The 20,793-nt window shown below is 36.5% G+C and overlaps 1 protein-coding gene across 1 annotated transcript; it reads left to right on the top strand.

The window, feature by feature from the left end:
- Positions 1 to 17,913: 17,913 nt before the first annotated feature.
- LOC139996988 (uncharacterized) lies at positions 17,914 to 18,692 on the top strand. Its single transcript, XM_072021546.1, has 2 exons — positions 17,914 to 18,356; positions 18,437 to 18,692. Exons 1-2 carry the CDS (start codon positions 17,914 to 17,916, stop codon positions 18,690 to 18,692), a joined length of 699 nt encoding a protein of 232 aa, XP_071877647.1.
- Positions 18,693 to 20,793: the final 2,101 nt, after the last annotated feature.

Below are 20,793 nucleotides of genomic sequence, written 5' to 3'. Positions count from 1 at the left end.
ATACTATATGACGTTAGACGTTATACCGCTATACTGACGGACGTTATACGTTATAACGTCATACTTCATAACGTTATACGTTATACCGCTATACTGGCGGACGTTATACGTTATAACGTCATACTTCATAACGTTATACGTTATAGTGTGATACTATATAACGTTATACGTTATACTATAATCTTACATAACATTTCACGTCATAACGTAATACTATATGACGTTATACGTTATAACGTAATACTATCTAACGTTATACGTTATACTGCTATACTGTCCGACGTTATACGTAATAACGTCATATTTCATGACGTTATAAGATATAACGTCATACTTCATAACGTTATAAGTTATACCGCTATACTGTTGGACGTTATACGTTATAAGGTCATATTTCATTACGTTACACGTTATCACGTCATAATTCATAACGTTATACGTTATAACGTCATACTTCATAACGTTATACGTTATACTGCTATACTGTCCGACGTTATACGTAATAACGTCATATTACACGACGTTATACGTTGCACTGAAATACTTCATAACGATATACGTTATAACGTGATGGTATATAACGTTATTCGTTATAACGTGATGCTATATAACGTTATACGTTATACTATAATCCTACATAACGTTACACGTTATAACGTCATACTTTATAACGTTATAAGTTATACCGCTATACTGTCGGACTTTATACGTTATAACGTCATATTTCATTACGTTACACGTTATAACATCATACTTCATAACGTTATAAGTTTGCCGCTATACCGTCGGACGTTACACGTTATAACGTCATACTTCATATCGTTATACGTTGTACTGTAATACTTCATAACGTTATACGTTATAACGTCATACTTCATAACGTTATACGTTATAACGTGATGCTATATAACTTTATACGTTATACCGCTATACTGTCGGACGTTATATGTTATAACGTCATATTTCATGACGTTATACTTTGTACTGTAATACTTCATAACGTTATACGTTATAACGTAATTCTATATAACGTTATACGTGATACCGCTATACTGTCGGACGTTATACGTTATAACGTCATACTTCATAACGTTATACGTTATAACGTCATACTTCATAACGTTATACGTTATACCATAATATTACATAATGTTATACGTTATAATGTGATGCTATATAACGTTATACGTTATACTATAATCTTACATAACTTTATACGTCATAACGTAGTACTATATGACGTTATACGTTATTCTATATTCCCACATAACGTTATACGTTAGAACGTAATACTATATAACGTTGAACGTTATAACGTAATACTATATGACGTTAGACGTTATACCGCTATACTGTCGGACGTTATAACGTCATATTTTATTACGTTATACGTTATAACGTCATAGTTCATAACGTTATACGTTATAACGTGATACTTCATAACGTTATACGTTATAGTGTGATACTATATAACGTTATACGTTATACTATAATCTTACATAACATTTCACGTCATAACGTAATACTATATGACGTTATACGTTATAACGTAATACTATCTAACGTTATACGTTATACTGCTATACTGTCCGACGTTATACGTAATAACGTCATATTTCATGACGTTATAAGATATAACGTCATACTTCATAACGTTATAAGTTATACCGCTATACTGTTGGACGTTATACGTTATAAGGTCATATTTCATTACGTTACACGTTATCACGTCATATTTCATTACGTTATACTTAATAACGTCATACTTCATAACGTTACACGTTATAACATCATTCTTCATATCGTTATAAGTTAAACCGCTATACCGTCGGACGTTACACGTTATAACGTCATACTTCATAACGTTATACGTTATACTATAATTTTCCATAACGTTATACGTTATAAGGTGATGCTATATAACGTTATACGTTATACTATAATCCTACATAACGTTATACGTTAGAGCGTAATACTATTTAACGTTAAACATTATAACGTAATACTATATGACGTTAGACGTTATACCGCTATACTGTCGGACGTTATACGTTATAACGTCATATTTCATGACGTTATACGTTGCACTGTAATACTTCATAACGTTATACGTTATAACGTGATGCTATATAACGTTATACGTTATACTATAATCCTACATAACGTTATACGTTAGAACGTAATACTATTTAACGTTAAACATTATAACGTTATACTATATGACGTTAGACGTTATACCGCTATACTGTCGGACGTTATACGTTATAACGTCATATTTCATTACGTTATACGTTATAACGTCATACTTCATAACGTTATACGTTATACTATAATATTACATAACGTTATACGTTATAATGTGAAGCTATATAACGTTATACGTAATACTATAATCCTACATAACTTTCTACGTCATAACGAAATACTATATGATATTATACGTTATAACGTAATACTATATAACGTTATACGTTATACCGCTATACTGACGGACATTACACGTACTAACGTCATACATCATAACGCTATACGTTATAACGTCATACTTCATAACGTTATACGTTATACTATAATAAATCATAACGTTATACGTTATAACGTCATAGTTCATAACGTTATACGTTATACTATGATACTTCATAACGTTATACATTATAATGTGACACTATTTAACGTTATACGTTATAACGTAATGATATATAACGTTATACGTTATACCACTTTTGTGTCGGACGTTATACGTTATATCGTCATATTTCATTACGTTACACGTTATAACGTCATACTTCATAACGTTATACGCTATACTATAATTCTCCATTACGTTATACGTTATAACGTGATGCTATATAACGTTATACGTTATACTATAATCCTACATAACTTTATACGTCATAACGTCATACTTCATAACGTTATAAGTTATACCGCTATACTGTCGGACTTTATACGTTATAACGGCATATTTCATTACGTTACACGTTATCACATCATACTTCATAACGTTATAAGTTATACCGCTATACCTTCGGACGTTACACGTTATAACGTCATACTTCATAACGTTATACGTTATAACGTCATACTTCATAACGTTATACGTTATAACGTGATGCTATATAACTTTATACGTTATACCGCTATACTGTCGGACGTTATACGTTATATCGTCATATTTCATGACGTTATACGTTGTACTGTAATACTTCATAACGTTATACTTTATAACGTCATTCTATATAACGTTATACGTGATACCGCTATACTGTCGGACGTTATACGTTATAATGTCATACATCATAACGTTATACGTTATAACGTCATACTTCATAACGTTATACGTTATAACGTCATACTTCATAACGTTATACGTTATAACGTCATACTTCATAACGTTATACGTTATACTATAATTCTCCATAACGTTATACGTTATAACGAGATGCTATATAACGATATACATTATACTATAATCCTACATAACTTTATACGTCATAACGTCATACTTCATAAGGTTACAAGTTATAACGTCATACTTCATAACGTTATAAGTTATACCGCTATACTGTCGGACGTTATACGTTAATACGTCATATTTCATTACGTTATACGTAATTACGTCATACTTCATAACGCTATACGTTATACTATAATATTACATAACGTTATACGTTATAATGTGATGCTATATAACGTTATACGTAATACTATAATCCTACATAACTTTATACGTCATAACGAAATACTATATGATATTATACGTTATAACGTAATACTATATAACGTTATACGTTATACCGCTATACCGACGGACGTTATACGATATAACGTCATACTTCATAACGTTACACGTTATAACATCATTCTTCATATCGTTATAAGTTATACCGCTATACCGTCGGACGTTACACGTTATAACGTCATACTTCATAACGTTGTACGTTATACTATAATTCTCCATAACGTTATACGTTATAACGTGATGCTATATAACGTTATACGTTATACTATAATCCTACATAACGTTATACGTAAGAACGTAATACTATTTAACGTTAAACATTATAACTTAATACTATATGACGTTAGACGTTATACCGCTATACTGTCGGACGTTATACGTTATAACGTCATACTTCATAACGTTATACGTTATAACGTCATACTTCATAACGTTATACGTTATAACGTCATACTTCATAACGTTATACGTTATAACGTCATACTTCATAACGTTATACGTTATAACGTCATACTTCATAACGTTATACGTTATAACGTCATACTTCATAACGTTATACGTTATACTATAATAATTCATAACGTTATACGTTTTAATGTGATGCTATATAACGATATACGTTATACTGTAATCCTACATAACTTTATACGTCATAACGTAATACTATATGTCGTTATACGTTATAACGTAATACTATCTAACGTTATACGTTATACTGCTGTACTGTCCGACGTTATACGTAATAACGTCATATTGCATGACGTTATACGATATAACGTCATACTTCATAACGTTATAAGTTATACCGCTATACCGTCGGACGTTACAAGTTATAACGTCATACTTCTTAACGTTACACGTTATAACGTCATACTTCATAACGTTATACATTATAACGTCATACTTCATAACGTTATACGTTATAACGTGATGCTATATAACTTTATACGTTATACCGCTATACTGTCGGACGTTATATGTTATAACGTCATATTTCATGACGTTATACTTTGTACTGTAATACTTCATAACGTTATACGTTATAACGTAATTCTATATAACGTTATACGTGATACCGCTATACTGTCGGACGTTATACGTTATAACGTCATACTTCATAACGTTATACGTTATAACGTCATACTTCATAACGTTATACGTTATACCATAATATTACATAATGTTATACGTTATAATGTGATGCTATATAACGTTATACGTTATACTATAATCTTACATAACTTTATACGTCATAACGTAGTACTATATGACGTTATACGTTATTCTATATTCCCACATAACGTTATACGTTAGAACGTAATACTATATAACGTTGAACGTTATAACGTAATACTATATGACGTTAGACGTTATACCGCTATACTGTCGGACGTTATAACGTCATATTTTATTACGTTATACGTTATAACGTCATAGTTCATAACGTTATACGTTATAACGTGATACTTCATAACGTTATACGTTATAGTGTGATACTATATAACGTTATACGTTATACTATAATCTTACATAACATTTCACGTCATAACGTAATACTATATGACGTTATACGTTATAACGTAATACTATCTAACGTTATACGTTATACTGCTATACTGTCCGACGTTATACGTAATAACGTCATATTTCATGACGTTATAAGATATAACGTCATACTTCATAACGTTATAAGTTATACCGCTATACTGTTGGACGTTATACGTTATAAGGTCATATTTCATTACGTTACACGTTATCACGTCATAATTCATAACGTTATACGTTATAACGTCATACTTCATAACGTTATACGTTATACTGCTATACTGTCCGACGTTATACGTAATAACGTCATATTACACGACGTTATACGTTGCACTGAAATACTTCATAACGATATACGTTATAACGTGATGGTATATAACGTTATTCGTTATAACGTGATGCTATATAACGTTATACGTTATACTATAATCCTACATAACGTTACACGTTATAACGTCATACTTTATAACGTTATAAGTTATACCGCTATACTGTCGGACTTTATACGTTATAACGTCATATTTCATTACGTTACACGTTATAACATCATACTTCATAACGTTATAAGTTTGCCGCTATACCGTCGGACGTTACACGTTATAACGTCATACTTCATATCGTTATACGTTGTACTGTAATACTTCATAACGTTATACGTTATAACGTAATTCTATATAACGTTATACGTGATACCGCTATACTGTCGGACGTTATACGTTATAACGTCATACTTCATAACGTTATACGTTATAATGTGATACTATATAACGTTATACGTTATACTATAATTCTCCATAACGTTATACGTTATAACGTGATGCTATATAACGTTATACGTTATACTATAATCCTACATAACGTTATAAGTAAGAACGTAATACTATTTAACGTTAAACATTATAACTTAATACTATATGACGTTAGACGTTATACCGCTATACTGTCGGACGTTATACGTTATAACGTCATACTTCATAACGTTATACGTTATAACGTCATACTTCATAACGTTATACGTTATAAAGTCATACTTCATAACGTTATACGTTATACTATAATAATTCATAACGTTATACGTTTTAATGTGATGTAATATAACGTTATACGTTATACTGTAATCCTACATAACTTTACACGTCATAACGTAATACTATATGACGTTATACGTTATAACGTAATACTATATAACGTTATACGTTATACCGCAATACTGACGGACATTACACGTTCTAACGTCATACTTCATAACGTGACACGTTATAACGTCACACTTCATAACGTTACACGTTATAACGTCATACTTCATAACGTTATACGTTATAACGTCATACATCATAACGTTATACGTTATACTATAATATTACATAACGTTATACGTTATAACGTCATACTTCATAACGTTATTCGTTATACTATAATATTTCATAACGTTATACGTTATAACGTCATACTTCATAACGTTATACGTTATACTATAATATTACATAACGTTATACGTTATAATGTGATGCTATATAACGTTATACGTTATACTATAATCCTACATAACTTTATACGTCATAACGAAATACTATATGACGTTATACGTCATAACGTAATACTATATAACGTTGTTCGTTATACTGCTATACTGTCCGACGTTATACGTAATAACGTCATATTTCATGACGTTATAAGATATAACGTCATACTTCATAACGTTATAAGTTATACCGCTATACCGTTGGACGTTACACGTTATAACGTCATACTTCATAACGTTATACGTTATACTATAATATTACATAACGTTATACGTTATAATGTCATGCTATATAACGTTATACGTTATACTATAATCCTACATAACGTTATACGTTAGAAAGTAATACTATCTAACGTTATACGTTATACGGCTATACTGTCGGACGTTATACGTTATAACGTCATATTTCATGACGTTATACGTTGCACTGTAATACTTCATAACGTTATACGTTATAACGTGACGGTATATAACGTTATACGTTATAACCTAATACTATATAACGTTATACGTTATACCACTATTCTGTCGGACGTTATACGTTATAACGTCATACTTCATAACGTTATACGTTATAACGTCATACTTCATAACGTTATACGTTATAACGTCATACTTCATAACGTTATACGTTATAACATGATGCTATATAACGTTATACGTTATACCGCTATACCGTCGGACGTTATACGATATAACGTCATACTTCATAACGTTACACGTTATATCGTAATACTATATAACGTTAAAAGTTATAACGTAATACTATATGACGTTAGACGTTATACCGCTATACTGTCGGTCGTTATACGTTATAACGTCATAATTCATGACGTTATACGTTGCACTGTAATACTTCATAACGTTATACGTTATAACGTGATGGTATAACGTTATACGTTAAAACATGTTGCTATATAACGTTATACGTTATATTATAATCCTGCATAACGTTATACTTTATAACGTCATATTTCATTACGTTACACGTTATAACGTCATACTTCATAACGTTATACGTTATACTATAATAATTCATAACGTTATACGTTATAACGTAATACTATATAACGTTATAAGTTATACTGCTATACTGTCCGACGTTATACGTAATAACGTCATATTTCATGACGTTATACGCTATAACGTCATACTTCATAACGTTATACGTTATACTATGATTCTCCATAACGTTCTACGTTATAACGTGATGCTATATAACGTTATACGTTATACTATAATCCTACATAACGTTATACGTTAGAACGTAATACTATATAACGTTGAACGTTATAACGTAATACTATATGACGTTAGAAGTTATACCGCTATACTGTCGGACGTTATACGTTATAACGTCATATTTCATTACGTTATACGTCATAACGTCATACTTCATAACGTTATACGTTATACTATAATATTTCATAACGTTATACGTTATAATGTGATGCTTTATAACGTTATACGTTATACTATAATCCTACATAACTGTATACGTCATAACGTAATACTATATAACCTTAAAAGTTATAACGTAATACTATATGACGTTAGACGTTATACCGCTATACTGTCGGACGTTATACGTTAAAACGTCATATTTCACTACGTTATACGTTATAACGTCATACTTCATAACGTTACACGTTATAACGTAATACTATATAACGTTAAAAGTTATAACGTAATACGATATGACGTTAGACCTTATACCGCTATACTGTCGGACGTTATACGTTAAAACGTCATATTTCTTTACGTTATACGTTATAACGTCATACCTCATAACGTTATACGTTATACTATAATAATTCATAACGTTATACGTTATAATGTGACGGTATATAACGTTATACGTTACAACGTAATACTGCATAACGTTATACGTTATACCGCTATACTGTCGGACGCTATACGTTATAACGTCATACTTCATAACGTTATATGTTATACTATAATAATTCATAACGTTATACGTTTTAAGGTAATACTATATAACGTTGAACGTTATAACGTAATACTATATGACGTTAGACGTCATACCGCTATTCTGTCGGACGTTATAACGTCATATTTTATTACGTTATACGTTATAACGTCATAGTTCATAACGTTATACGTTATACTATGATACTTCATAACGTTATACGTTATAATGTGATACTATATAACGTTATACGTTATACTATAATCCTACATAACATTATACGTCATAGCGTAATACTATATGACGTTATACGTTATAACGTAATACTATCTAACGTTATACGTTATACGGCTATACTGTCTGACGTTATACGTTATAACGTCATATTTCATGACGTTATACTTTGCACTGTAACACTTCATAACGTTATACGTTATAACGTGATGGTATATAACGTTATACGTTATAACGAAATACTATATAACGTTATAAGTTATACCGCTATACCGTCGAACGTTACACGTTATAACGTCATACTTCATAACGTTATACGTTATACTATAATCCTACATAACATTATACGTCATAGCGTAATACTATATGACGTTATACGTTATAACGTAATACTATCTAACGTTATACGTTATACGGCTATACTGTCTGACGTTATACGTTATAACGTCATATTTCATGACGTTATACTTTGCACTGTAACACTTCATAACGTTATACGTTATGACGTGATGGTATATAACGTTATACGTTATAACGTAATACTTCATAACGTTATAAGTTATACTATAATAATTCATAACGTTATACGTTTTAATGTGATGCTATGCAACGTTTTCGTCATACTATAATCCTACATAACGTTATACGTTAGAACGTAAAACTACCTAACGTTAAACATTATAACGTAATACTATATGACGTTAGACGTTATACCGCTATACTGACGGACGTTATACGTTATAACGTCATACTTCATAACGTTATACGTTATACCGCTATACTGACGGACGTTATACGTTATAACGTCATACTTCATAACGTTATACGTTTTACTGCAATACGTCATATCGTTATACGTTAAAACGTAATGCTATATAACGTTATACGTTATACTATAATCCTACATAGCTTTATACGTCATAACGTAATACTATATGACGTTATACGTTATAACGTAATGCTATATAACGTTATACGTTATACTGCTATACTGTCGGACGTTATACGTAATAACGTCATATTTCATGACGTTATACGTTATAACGTCATACTTCATAACGTTATACGTTAATCCATAATATTACATAATGTTATACGTTATAATGTGATGCTATATAACGTTATACGTTATACTGTAATCTTACATAACTTTATGCGTCATAACGTAGTACTATATGACGTTATACGTTATAACGTAATACTATATAACGTTATACGTTATACCGCTATACTGTCGGACGTTATGCGTAATAACGTCATATTTCATGACGTTATACGTTATAACGGCATACTTCATAACGTTATAAGTTCTACCGCTATACTGTCGGACGTTATACGTTATAACGTCATACTTCATAACGTTACACGTTATAACGTCATACTTCATAACGTTATAAGTTATACCGCTATACTGTCGGACGTTATACGTTATAACGTCATTTTCCATTATGTTACACGTTATAACATCATACTTCATAAAGTTATAAGTTATACCGCTATACCGTCGGACGTTACACGTTATAACGTAATACTTCATAACGTTATACGTTATACTATAATTCTCCATAACGTTATACGTTATAACGTGATGCTATATAACCTCTGTATGATTAACTACTGCCGACGTTTCATACCGGGGGCCGCAAAAATCTTTCAACTGCTCAATGAATTACTACAAGGAAGTAAAAAGATCAACGCGCCCATCAAATGGTCGGAATAATTCGACGCTGATTTCCGAGAGACGTAACGCGCCCTCGCTGACGCCACGATGTTAGCACCTCCGATACCTGGCGCGCCTGTTAGCCTCGCGGTAGGCACATTCGATTATGCTTTAGGAGCGGTCTTGCAGCAACGCGAATGCGACACATGGCAGCCATTTGGTTTCCTTATTATACCTTCAAACTCCGCGCAGAGCAAGTATAGCGCGTACGGTCGCGAACTACTCGTCATGTACACCACGGTCAAGCGATTTCGACGCGCCGTAGAAGGGAGAAGTTTTATAATTTTTACGGACAACAAACCCCCTACATACGCGTTCAATCAAACCTTGATAAATGTTTGCCGCAACAATTCCGACATTTGGATTACATAGGAGAATTCACCACCAACATACGATACATAAAGGAGCTAGATAACAATGTAGCCGACGCTCTTTCACGAATCGAAGCGATAGGGAAGTATGTAGGTCAGCAAACTCTCTCCGCCGTGCAGTATAACGATAACGAACTGCTCGACATCGACACCTTCGGAACATCCGCGTTATGAGTAAAGAAAATTGGATTTCCTGATCACGACGTAGAAATATATTGCGACGTATCAGGCGACATTGCGCGACCATACGTACCGAAAACCCTGCGACGCGACGTATTTAATTCATTCCACGGACTTTCCCATCCAGGGATACGCGCCACGCAAAAACTGGTGACGTCGCGTTCCTTTTTCCGGCGGTAAACAAACATTGCCGAACCTGGACACGACAATGTATTCGTTGTCAACAATGTAAAGTCACCAGACACGTATCCTCTCCCGTCGGAACATTCGGAGAGTTAGCGGGATGATTCAAACACATACACTTAGATATTATCGTGATGCAATACTCACAGGGCTACTGATATTGTCTAACGTGTAGCGACCGTTTTTGGCGTTGGCACGAAGCCATTGCCATCGTCGGTATGGAAGGACAACCGTTGCTTCGGCTCTGCTCTCAACATGGATAGCTCGTTTCGGCGTACCTTCAAAAATAACGACTGATGAAGGACGCTAGTTGGAGTCAAACCTATTTAACGAACTATGCCGGTTGCTTGGCATTAAACATTTGCGCATGATATCCTATCACCCCGGATCCAACGGCATGGTAGAAAGCCTGCATCGAAAACTAAAAGCAGCAATCAAATGCCACGATACGAGCAACTGGGTAGAAATCTTATAAACTCCAATAGTTGTATTAGGCATAAGAACCGCTATCAAGGAGGACCTGAACGCAACGGCAGCCGAAGTGGTTCACGGCACCGGCAGAATTCTTTCTACCAGCGATACAACAGGCCAACACGGAATTCGCGAACCACTTGGAAGAGCGAATACAAAAAATCAGGTCTAGCCCAATTAAGCGACACAATCAGAAGACAACCTTCTTATTCTGCGATCTCGAAACATCGCCATACGTATTTGTACGCCATGACGCGATCGGAGGCCCATCACAACCACACTACGAAGGCCCTGACCAGGTCGTACAGCGTGGAAAAAAGACTCTTTCCGTTAAGATTAATGATAAAGAAGTGATAGTCTCCTTAGATGGATTGAAGCTCGTTTCTATTTTATTCGACTACAGCGAACAACAACAACTTCAACACTGGAACCCGCGACGTTTTTATACCGTCCAAACTCTAATTATGCAAAACGCTGAGCGGGCACAGCAAAGCAGAGGTGACTCAAGAATTCGTTACACCACGCACGCGGGCAGGAAAGTTCGCTTTCATGATCATTTTTAGGCAAGTCTTGGATATTATAGCATGGAAGATCTACCTGTGATGAACAAAAAGAACGTTATCACTGGTACGGGGGTACTGTAGCGCCACTCGACAATAAACTTTCCTACGGTTTCTGTCCCGTGGCTGGCTACACAAAAACCCTATTCTTCGGACAACATGATTGCCAGATGTCGACCTGTTATAAATCTTAGGATTTATTTAGCCAAGGTTTTCCAAAAGTACAAACTGTCATTCTCTTAGCAGTCACTAAACGTATCTTCTCCTATGGGAAGATACGAGAAGTATGCTTTTCTCACGTACGATGCATCCCGCTCGCGACATTCTTTCGAGGGCAGTTAGCATCCTTTTCCAACCACCAACGTAAGAATTAGCCAATTAACAACGACATCCACTTCCCGCACTTCCCGAACCAAAGCTTTCCATAACGAATTCAAGGATCTCGCATCCTAAGACACACCCCAACAATGTTTTTCTTCGCGGCATCATCGTGACGGAAAGTCAATCGTTATATGTCGGTCCGAAGCAATCATTGGCAGTACTTAGTAATTGTTCAGAGTTCCTCGGGATCTTAGGCAAACATCATCCGAACATATAGCGCGAATAAAACGCATCGACCAGAAATCGAACTTGTAAGCGCGAGTCGCGAACTGCTACTAGTAATACCATGAATCGCAGGTTTAATAATCGCGAGTCCTGTGCGAAGTACACCATGTACACCATGAATATATTACAATAAATTTCTTTGTTAAATAAACTCAAATGTTTCTTGCTCTCACTAACACGATCCATCACTTCAGAATGTAAACGTCATAGTAAGATCCCGGACGATACATAATAGCCAAATTTCGTTAAAAAAATTGTTGCAAATGTGAATTAAGTTACACAATTTCAATCGTTATTAGCTCAGAATTTTATATGTTTTATTCTATTGTAAACGGCACATGCCTGTTAGATGTTATAATATCAACAAGTTTTCGATGCAGGTAATCTTTGGCGACCTTCGGACTTTGAGTCGAGCCGTATCTGCATCACCGGCCGCCATGTGGTCTATTCTCAAATGGCATTCTTTCAGTTATCAAACTTGTTCTTTTACTATTACTTTGTTACGTCGGCTGACTCTCTACCTAACCCAGACCACACACCGCGGGCAAGATGACAGCCTGATGTTTACATATCCTTACTGTATACCCACAATAGCCCTAAGAAGCCGCAATAAATCTAGGCATTTCCATAGTTAAGGTCCTTCAGGCCAAACAAGTATCATTTATTTCAAGTGTTCCTTACATTTATTGTCTACTACGGGAAGATACCGAAAAGTTGGTCTTTCTCACGTTCGGTATCTTCCGTTTAGCAACTTTCTCTTGGCGACGGCTAAGACCCTTCCTAGTCCAGCAACCTTCCTACTATCCAATCAGAAGCAATATCTATTGGCCTCACTTTCCTAGACAAAGTTGTCATCGACAAACCCGATGGTCCCGTGAGCTAGGCAAACCCATGACTAGCTTTCCTCCGCCACAGCATAGTCACTGAACGTCGCATATTCCTCATTTTTAGAATAGTCAACATCTCGTGACTGGTTTCTTAGCTTTAGATCAATCAGTATCTCTGAAGTCGTTATACATTTTTTGACCCGCCACCATCTAAGCTTACGTAGCGTACTCAACACTGCAACATTGTCTAACAATGGAAACCTAATTCTACTATATCAGTTTATATCGCTATAGTCAACAAGATGTTTGAATAAACTGTAATTTAAAACCCGCTAATTCAGTGTACACTCAATTGAGCCACCGCTATTATCGAAACAGAAACATTGGGGTCGATCAGGTCGTGGCGTTGACTATCTAATCTTAACGGGAATTTACAACTCTAGTTGACGCGCTATCTTCCGATCGCGTCTCTCCGCGAAGGATCTAAAACATAGTTGATTTTGTTTAAATAAAAGTTATGGTTTCGCCGCAGTAGGGGAAGAAAGAACAAAGGGCATACACGAATCATTTATAAACAACTTAAGAAATATGGGCGAAATGGTTTGAAATAGTATTTCTGTATTCAGGTTGCCTCATTGTCACATTGCTATTATGATATAAATGTCATAGTACAAGTCCGGACGATAAATAAATGGCTTATTTCGTTAGACAAAATTAGTGCGATTACGAATTAAATGAGAAACGTCCAATAATTATCAGCTACGAAATTAACATGCTTTATGCTATTATAAATAGTGTATTTCTGTCAGTTAGATATTGGAAGTACGACAAGTATTTCGTTAAAACATTAAAATTTCGACGAAAGATTTGAAGCGTAGGCGTCATTGTGTAGGTATGCTGGTGTAAGCTGACGTCAACCGTATGTGGAGATTGGCCACTATGGTTGCGTTCGTTTGACCTACCGGAATCAGTACGTTACGGGTTTCGGCGGTGTTTTCCTCTAAGTCGTCCGGCACAACAAACGCCGGTTTCAATCGGGTTACGGAAACCGTTACGTTGTGATTATTTATTTTAATAGCATAATTACTTCCTTTTCCTTTTCTTACTTTAAACGGCCCGTGGTACTGCCGCTGTAAAGGGTCTCCTATCGCGTCAAGAAAACATACAACGATGATCATATCTCTTTAAAAATGGTGATTTTCTTTTCGCCATGACGCGTAACCGTGTCTCGCCTGGCTCTCTCCATCCGTTCTTTTAGTCGGTGCGCGTATTCCGATTTGGCCCGCTGCTGTGTTAGCAAGAAGAATTTCGCCGGCAATGGTATGCCGGTACCGTAAACCATTTCGGCCGCCGTCGCGATAATGTCCTCCTTCATCACTGCTCTAATGCGTAGTAAAACAATCGGCAAAATTTGGATCCAGTTGCTCGTGTCATGGCACTCAATCGCCGCTTTTGACTGTTTATGTAGGCGTTCTTACCATCCCATTAGACGCGGGGTGATAGGCCGTCGTGCGTAAGTGCTTTGCGCCGAGCAAACTCCTCAAACAGTCGCGATTCAATTTGGCGACATTGGTCGGTCGTGATTTTTAGAGGTACGCCAAAGTGATCTATACAAGTAGAAAGGATATCCGAAGAAACGGTTAGCGCTTCCATATCGGTGCCGGGAACGGATTCAAGCCAACGCGTAAAACGATCGACACACCTTACACAATATCGATAAGCTTGCGAGTATTGCATGACAATAATGTCTATGCGTATGTGTTCGAACCGGCCTGCTAACGTTTTAAGCGTTCCGACGTGTGAGGATACATGTCTGGTGACGTAGAAACTTTGACACGGTATATATTGTCGCGTCCTCCTTCGACAATCTTTATTAACGGACGGCCAGACGAAACGCGTCGTCAACCATTTTTGCGTATCAGATATCCTCGGATGGGAAAGACCATGCAGTGACTAAACTACACTGTGTCGTGATGGTTCGGGTACCTATGGTCGCAGGATTTAGGTCGAGATATCGCAGTAAGTTCCGACCCCTTAATCGGGAATACGTACTTTTTTCAATTGCAGCGCGTATGAGCCGGCGGTAATGATTTCACGCATCTCGTTACCCTTCTCTTGCGTGGCGACTAACGTTTGATGATGTACGGATTTACCGATCGCTTCAATCCGGGATAAAGTGTCGGCTACGTTATTGTCTATCCCTTTAATGTGCCGATTATTGGTCGTAAATCGTCCGAACTGGTCCAGCCGTCAAAATTGTCATTGCGAACACTTGACAAGATATTGGTCAAACTCCTATATCAAGGGTTTATGATCTGTGCAGATTGCGATTTCTTTTCCTTCGACGGCGTGTCTAAATAGTTTCACCGCGGTATACATCGGGTGTACATCGCGGTGTACAGCGAGGCTTACGGGCGCGCAGCGAATCGGCTGCGCTAACATTGTCGTATCATCTGAGGCGCGTTTCGACACGCGGAAGTTCTTTTCGGATTGTTCGGACCACTCAATGGACGCGTTGCGCTCCTTTGTGCTTTACAAGAAGTCCTTGAGTGGTTGAGGAATTCTTGCTGCCCCCGGTATGAAACGTCAGTAGAAGTCATGCATACCGAGGTACATTCGTAGGTATTTATCTGCCGCGCAAACCGAGCAACGTGCGCTGTATTTGACGACAAATGTGGATTGTAACGCGCATAATATTGTCCACATATCTCCAATGGGAACCTAGATACGTTCAATTGAATATAAAAGACAGGACCTGCAAAATGCAATTACGCTTGATTTGACAGGGCACCGAGCTGACGTAGCGAAAAACTGCTTATGTGCGCTGTATTTCGCTGCAAATGTGTAGTATAGAGCGCATCCAAATATCGACATATCTGCAATAGATACTGAGACACGTTCAATTGTATATTTAAGCCTGAACATTCATAATTGCAAAGACGTTGTATTTTACCGCGACCAGAGTTGTAATAGCATAAACAGGAGCAAGAGGGCTGTATTTGGCAGAGAATGTGGAATATAACAGGCATCGAATTGACGACATATCTCCAATAGCGGTCGAGACGCAATCAAATTAATATTGAATCCTGAATATGCGGAACTGTAAATTCAGTGGGTTTGGCAGGGACCAGTGTTGACGTAACGCAAACCAGATGAGGTGCGCTTCATTTGGCAGCAGGTGTGAAGTGTAACGCGCCCCGAATTGTTGACATATCTTAAATAGAAACGGATATACGTTCAATGGAATATTTATTCCTAAATATAAAAAATTGCAATTACGCTGTATGTGACAGGGCCCAGAATTGATATTGCGTAAACCGAATGCTGTGCGTTGCATTTGGCAGCAGGTGTGGAATATAAGACGCATCGAATAGTCGAATTATTACCAGGGGTTATAGGTGGTGAGCTTACTTACAAACTTTTACTTTTGACATCATGTACCGAGAAGGTAAACGAATGACCCACGTAGATTCCTTTTTGCGTAACCCTGTAGACAGTGACCGTACCACAACTAACAAGATCAAAGAAAAGGAAATTTATGTGGCCGATATCTCAGAAGATTGCTACTACCGGAACAACGACGCGACCCCCCAATCTCTGAAATCGCCAACAAACTGCAAATACCCTTTACCGTAAAGTACAAAGGAGAGACAGAAGCCTCTGATTGCTCATCGTACCAAGAGGTTTCAGGTGGTCCGTTACTAATCACATACACCAGTCAATTATGCGCTTAGTTTAAGATAAAAACGCTCGAGAAACTGTACAAGTATTACTGGTTCGAAGAGATGGCGAAATATGTTCGCAAATTCGTAGAGAACTGTCATGCTTGTCAGATTTCTAAGGCGAATTTAGGTATAGTACAAGCCGAATTACATCCCATACCTGAGATCAGCATACCTTGACATACAGTTTACATAGACATAACATGCAAGCTGAGCGGCAAAAACGATTCGAAAGAAGACGTTATTGTTTTGATCGATGCCTTTACCAAATTCGTATACTTACACCATATTCGTAAGATGGACTCCCGCAGCACCGTTAAGGCGCATATATCTGCCGTATTCCTATTCGGCAGTCCCTCTCGGATAATAGCGGATCAAGGGAGATGTTTCCCGCGTAATGAATTACAAGATTTTTGTCAGAATAAACACATTAAACTCCACTTAATAGCAACCGGTGCTAGTAGAGCGAATGGGCAGGTAGAGCGTACTATGGGCACGTTAAAGAACATGTTTACAACAGTAGAAACGACCGGGCGATCATGGCAAGACACGATCGGCGAAATACAATTAGCTTTAAATTGCACCACCAATCGTGTGACTAAATCGAGTCCGTTAGAGCTATTAATTGGTAAAACAGCAAGACCCTACGGGTTACTACTACCTGAAAATACCGAAGAAAAGGAAATAGATATCTCCAACGTAAGACAACAGGCCATACAAAATATAGAGAACAGCGCTAAGTGCGATAAAGAAAGATTCGATAAAACGAAAGCCAAAGTAGTTAAATTCAATTTCGATGACTTTGTATTTAAAAAAAAAGTGAGGAAAGGAATCAAACGATACTAGATCCGAAATTTAAGGGTCCCTTTGTGATATCAGAAATTTTGGAAGGAGATAGATACATTTTAAAAACGTTAGACGGCGAACGGTCGTATAAATACAGTCATGATAGGCTGAAGAAAATGCCAGATACTTGCGTTCCTACTGAGTTGGATGTCTGTGGTGATGATGGGAACAGTAACCATGACGATACGAGTACCCCGATATCACAGGATCATCATTACCATAGCACTTAGCAGAACGAGGTTACATATACCCAGTGTTGTACCTAGCCTTTTTACGATATGCCCAGTGTGGCACTCAGCCATCTCACGACACGCCCAGTGTAGCGATACGATGAAGTTCAATGCTCTCTCACATGTCCAGTGTGGCAATCTGATATAGTAAGGTGTAAGATCGAGCATAATGGATCACATCCGCTTACGGGTAGTCATGTGGTCCAAAGAAATAAAATGCGAGATCAACACACCGTTGCCCAATTCAATTCAGGTATCATTAGCACTATAGTCATAGCATCTAACATAGTGTTTCCACAAACGCTCAGTGTGGTAATATGATCCAGAGAAGTGAGATTGGTCCAGGTACGAGGTCGAGAATGGTCTATTATGTCATTACGGTCGGACTAATAATTCACAGAATGCAACTAGTACTTCGAATGCTAATCATAACGTTCTTGATTTCTGCTCCCTTTTAATTCTTTTTTTTTTTTATCGAACATTTGATCAAAATTTGTGTTGTGAAACAGGACCCTTGAACTATTTGGACACTTAGTTAAATTGTATAGAACATCATTTATATCGAGTCTAACGTTGGGAAAACCCAATATTCTAGATACATCCGAGAGCGTGCGATTGTCAGGATGGCCATGTCGGAGAAGAAAGCACACCGGCCCCCCGTTAGAATTAATTGGAAAACCCACAATATTGTAGCCTTTACAAAATAACCCAAAACACAATTGTTCGAGACTTGAGATAATGAGCTTAGGTTCGAGGCGACAACTAGTCACAGAACGTAGCTGCGATCACGGGATAAACATTTCGTCTAACAGAGGTATAGAATTGGATAGCTCTCCTTTAAAGAATTAGCCGTACCGACACTTAACAGTAAACATTCCAACGGCCCCGTGGCTCGCCATGCACAGATCCCATTCTTCGGGCAAGATGATCGCCAGATTTCGATGCATCATTCACAGTATATATTCAACTAGCATGAGAACCCGCTATATATCTTAGGATTAAGTCAACTAAGGTCCTTCAAATTGACGAACAGTCTTTGTTCTATCTGACCGTAAATCTGTCTCCTATTGCGAGAAGGTGCGGGAGATCTGCTTGTTTCGCGTACGACGCTTCCCACTAGGAACTTTCTCTCAAGGGAAGCTAGCATCCTTTTCTAACCACCAACACAGAAATTAACCAATTAGCAACAACGTCCTTTTCCTACACCATCTGAGCGCTGGCATTCCTCGACGAATCCAAATATCTCGTGCCCTTAGGCACAACCCATCATAGTTCTTCTCTGCTGTGTCATCGTGACCGAAAGACATTCCTTTCTTGCAGTCTCATTACTCATGTATCTAGTGTCTGTACGATCGGTGAATAATCCACGTTTCGATAAAGAGTTAGTTAAGTAATTCTTGTATAGCGAAAAGTAAGTCGAGTCCTACTTAGACATTAGAGCAAAGTATATCTGCTATCCCGCTGACCGCAGATTCGTTATATGGAACTAAAGGTGAATGTCATTAGTGTCTAGATACCGCGGCCAATTGCCAAACTTGTAACACCCATACTTGTGTTAATAAACGCTACCTCGATCGTGTGACAACGAAGAATAATCCTGGTAAAAATTCATTACACGCCCCTAACCCAATTCTAAATCATAACCCGACATATATAAAGTAATACGTTCTGATGTAATACCATATAACATTATACGTTATAATGCAATACTATAAAACGTAATACGATATAACACAATACCATATAACGTTATACTATATAACGTAACACGTAACAACCTAACAAGATATAACGTTATACGTTATCACGTAGTACTATTCAACGTAATACGATATAACGTAATACCATAAAATGTTGTACTATATGACGTCATACGTTGTAACGTAATACGATATAACGCTATTCTATATAACGTACTACATTATATTTAGTACCATATAACATTATGCGTTATTGTGCAATACTATATAACGTAATACGTTACAAAGTAATACCATATAACGCTGTACTATATAACGTATTACGTTATATTTAATACCATATAACGTATCCGTTATCCCGCAGTACTATACAACATAAAACGATATAACTTAATGCCATA

This window comes from Bombus fervidus, unplaced genomic scaffold (assembly GCF_041682495.2).
Source record: "Bombus fervidus isolate BK054 unplaced genomic scaffold, iyBomFerv1 scaffold0024, whole genome shotgun sequence".
NCBI classification, from domain to species: domain Eukaryota; kingdom Metazoa; phylum Arthropoda; class Insecta; order Hymenoptera; family Apidae; genus Bombus; species Bombus fervidus.
This window is presented reverse-complemented; position numbering and strand designations above follow the sequence as displayed.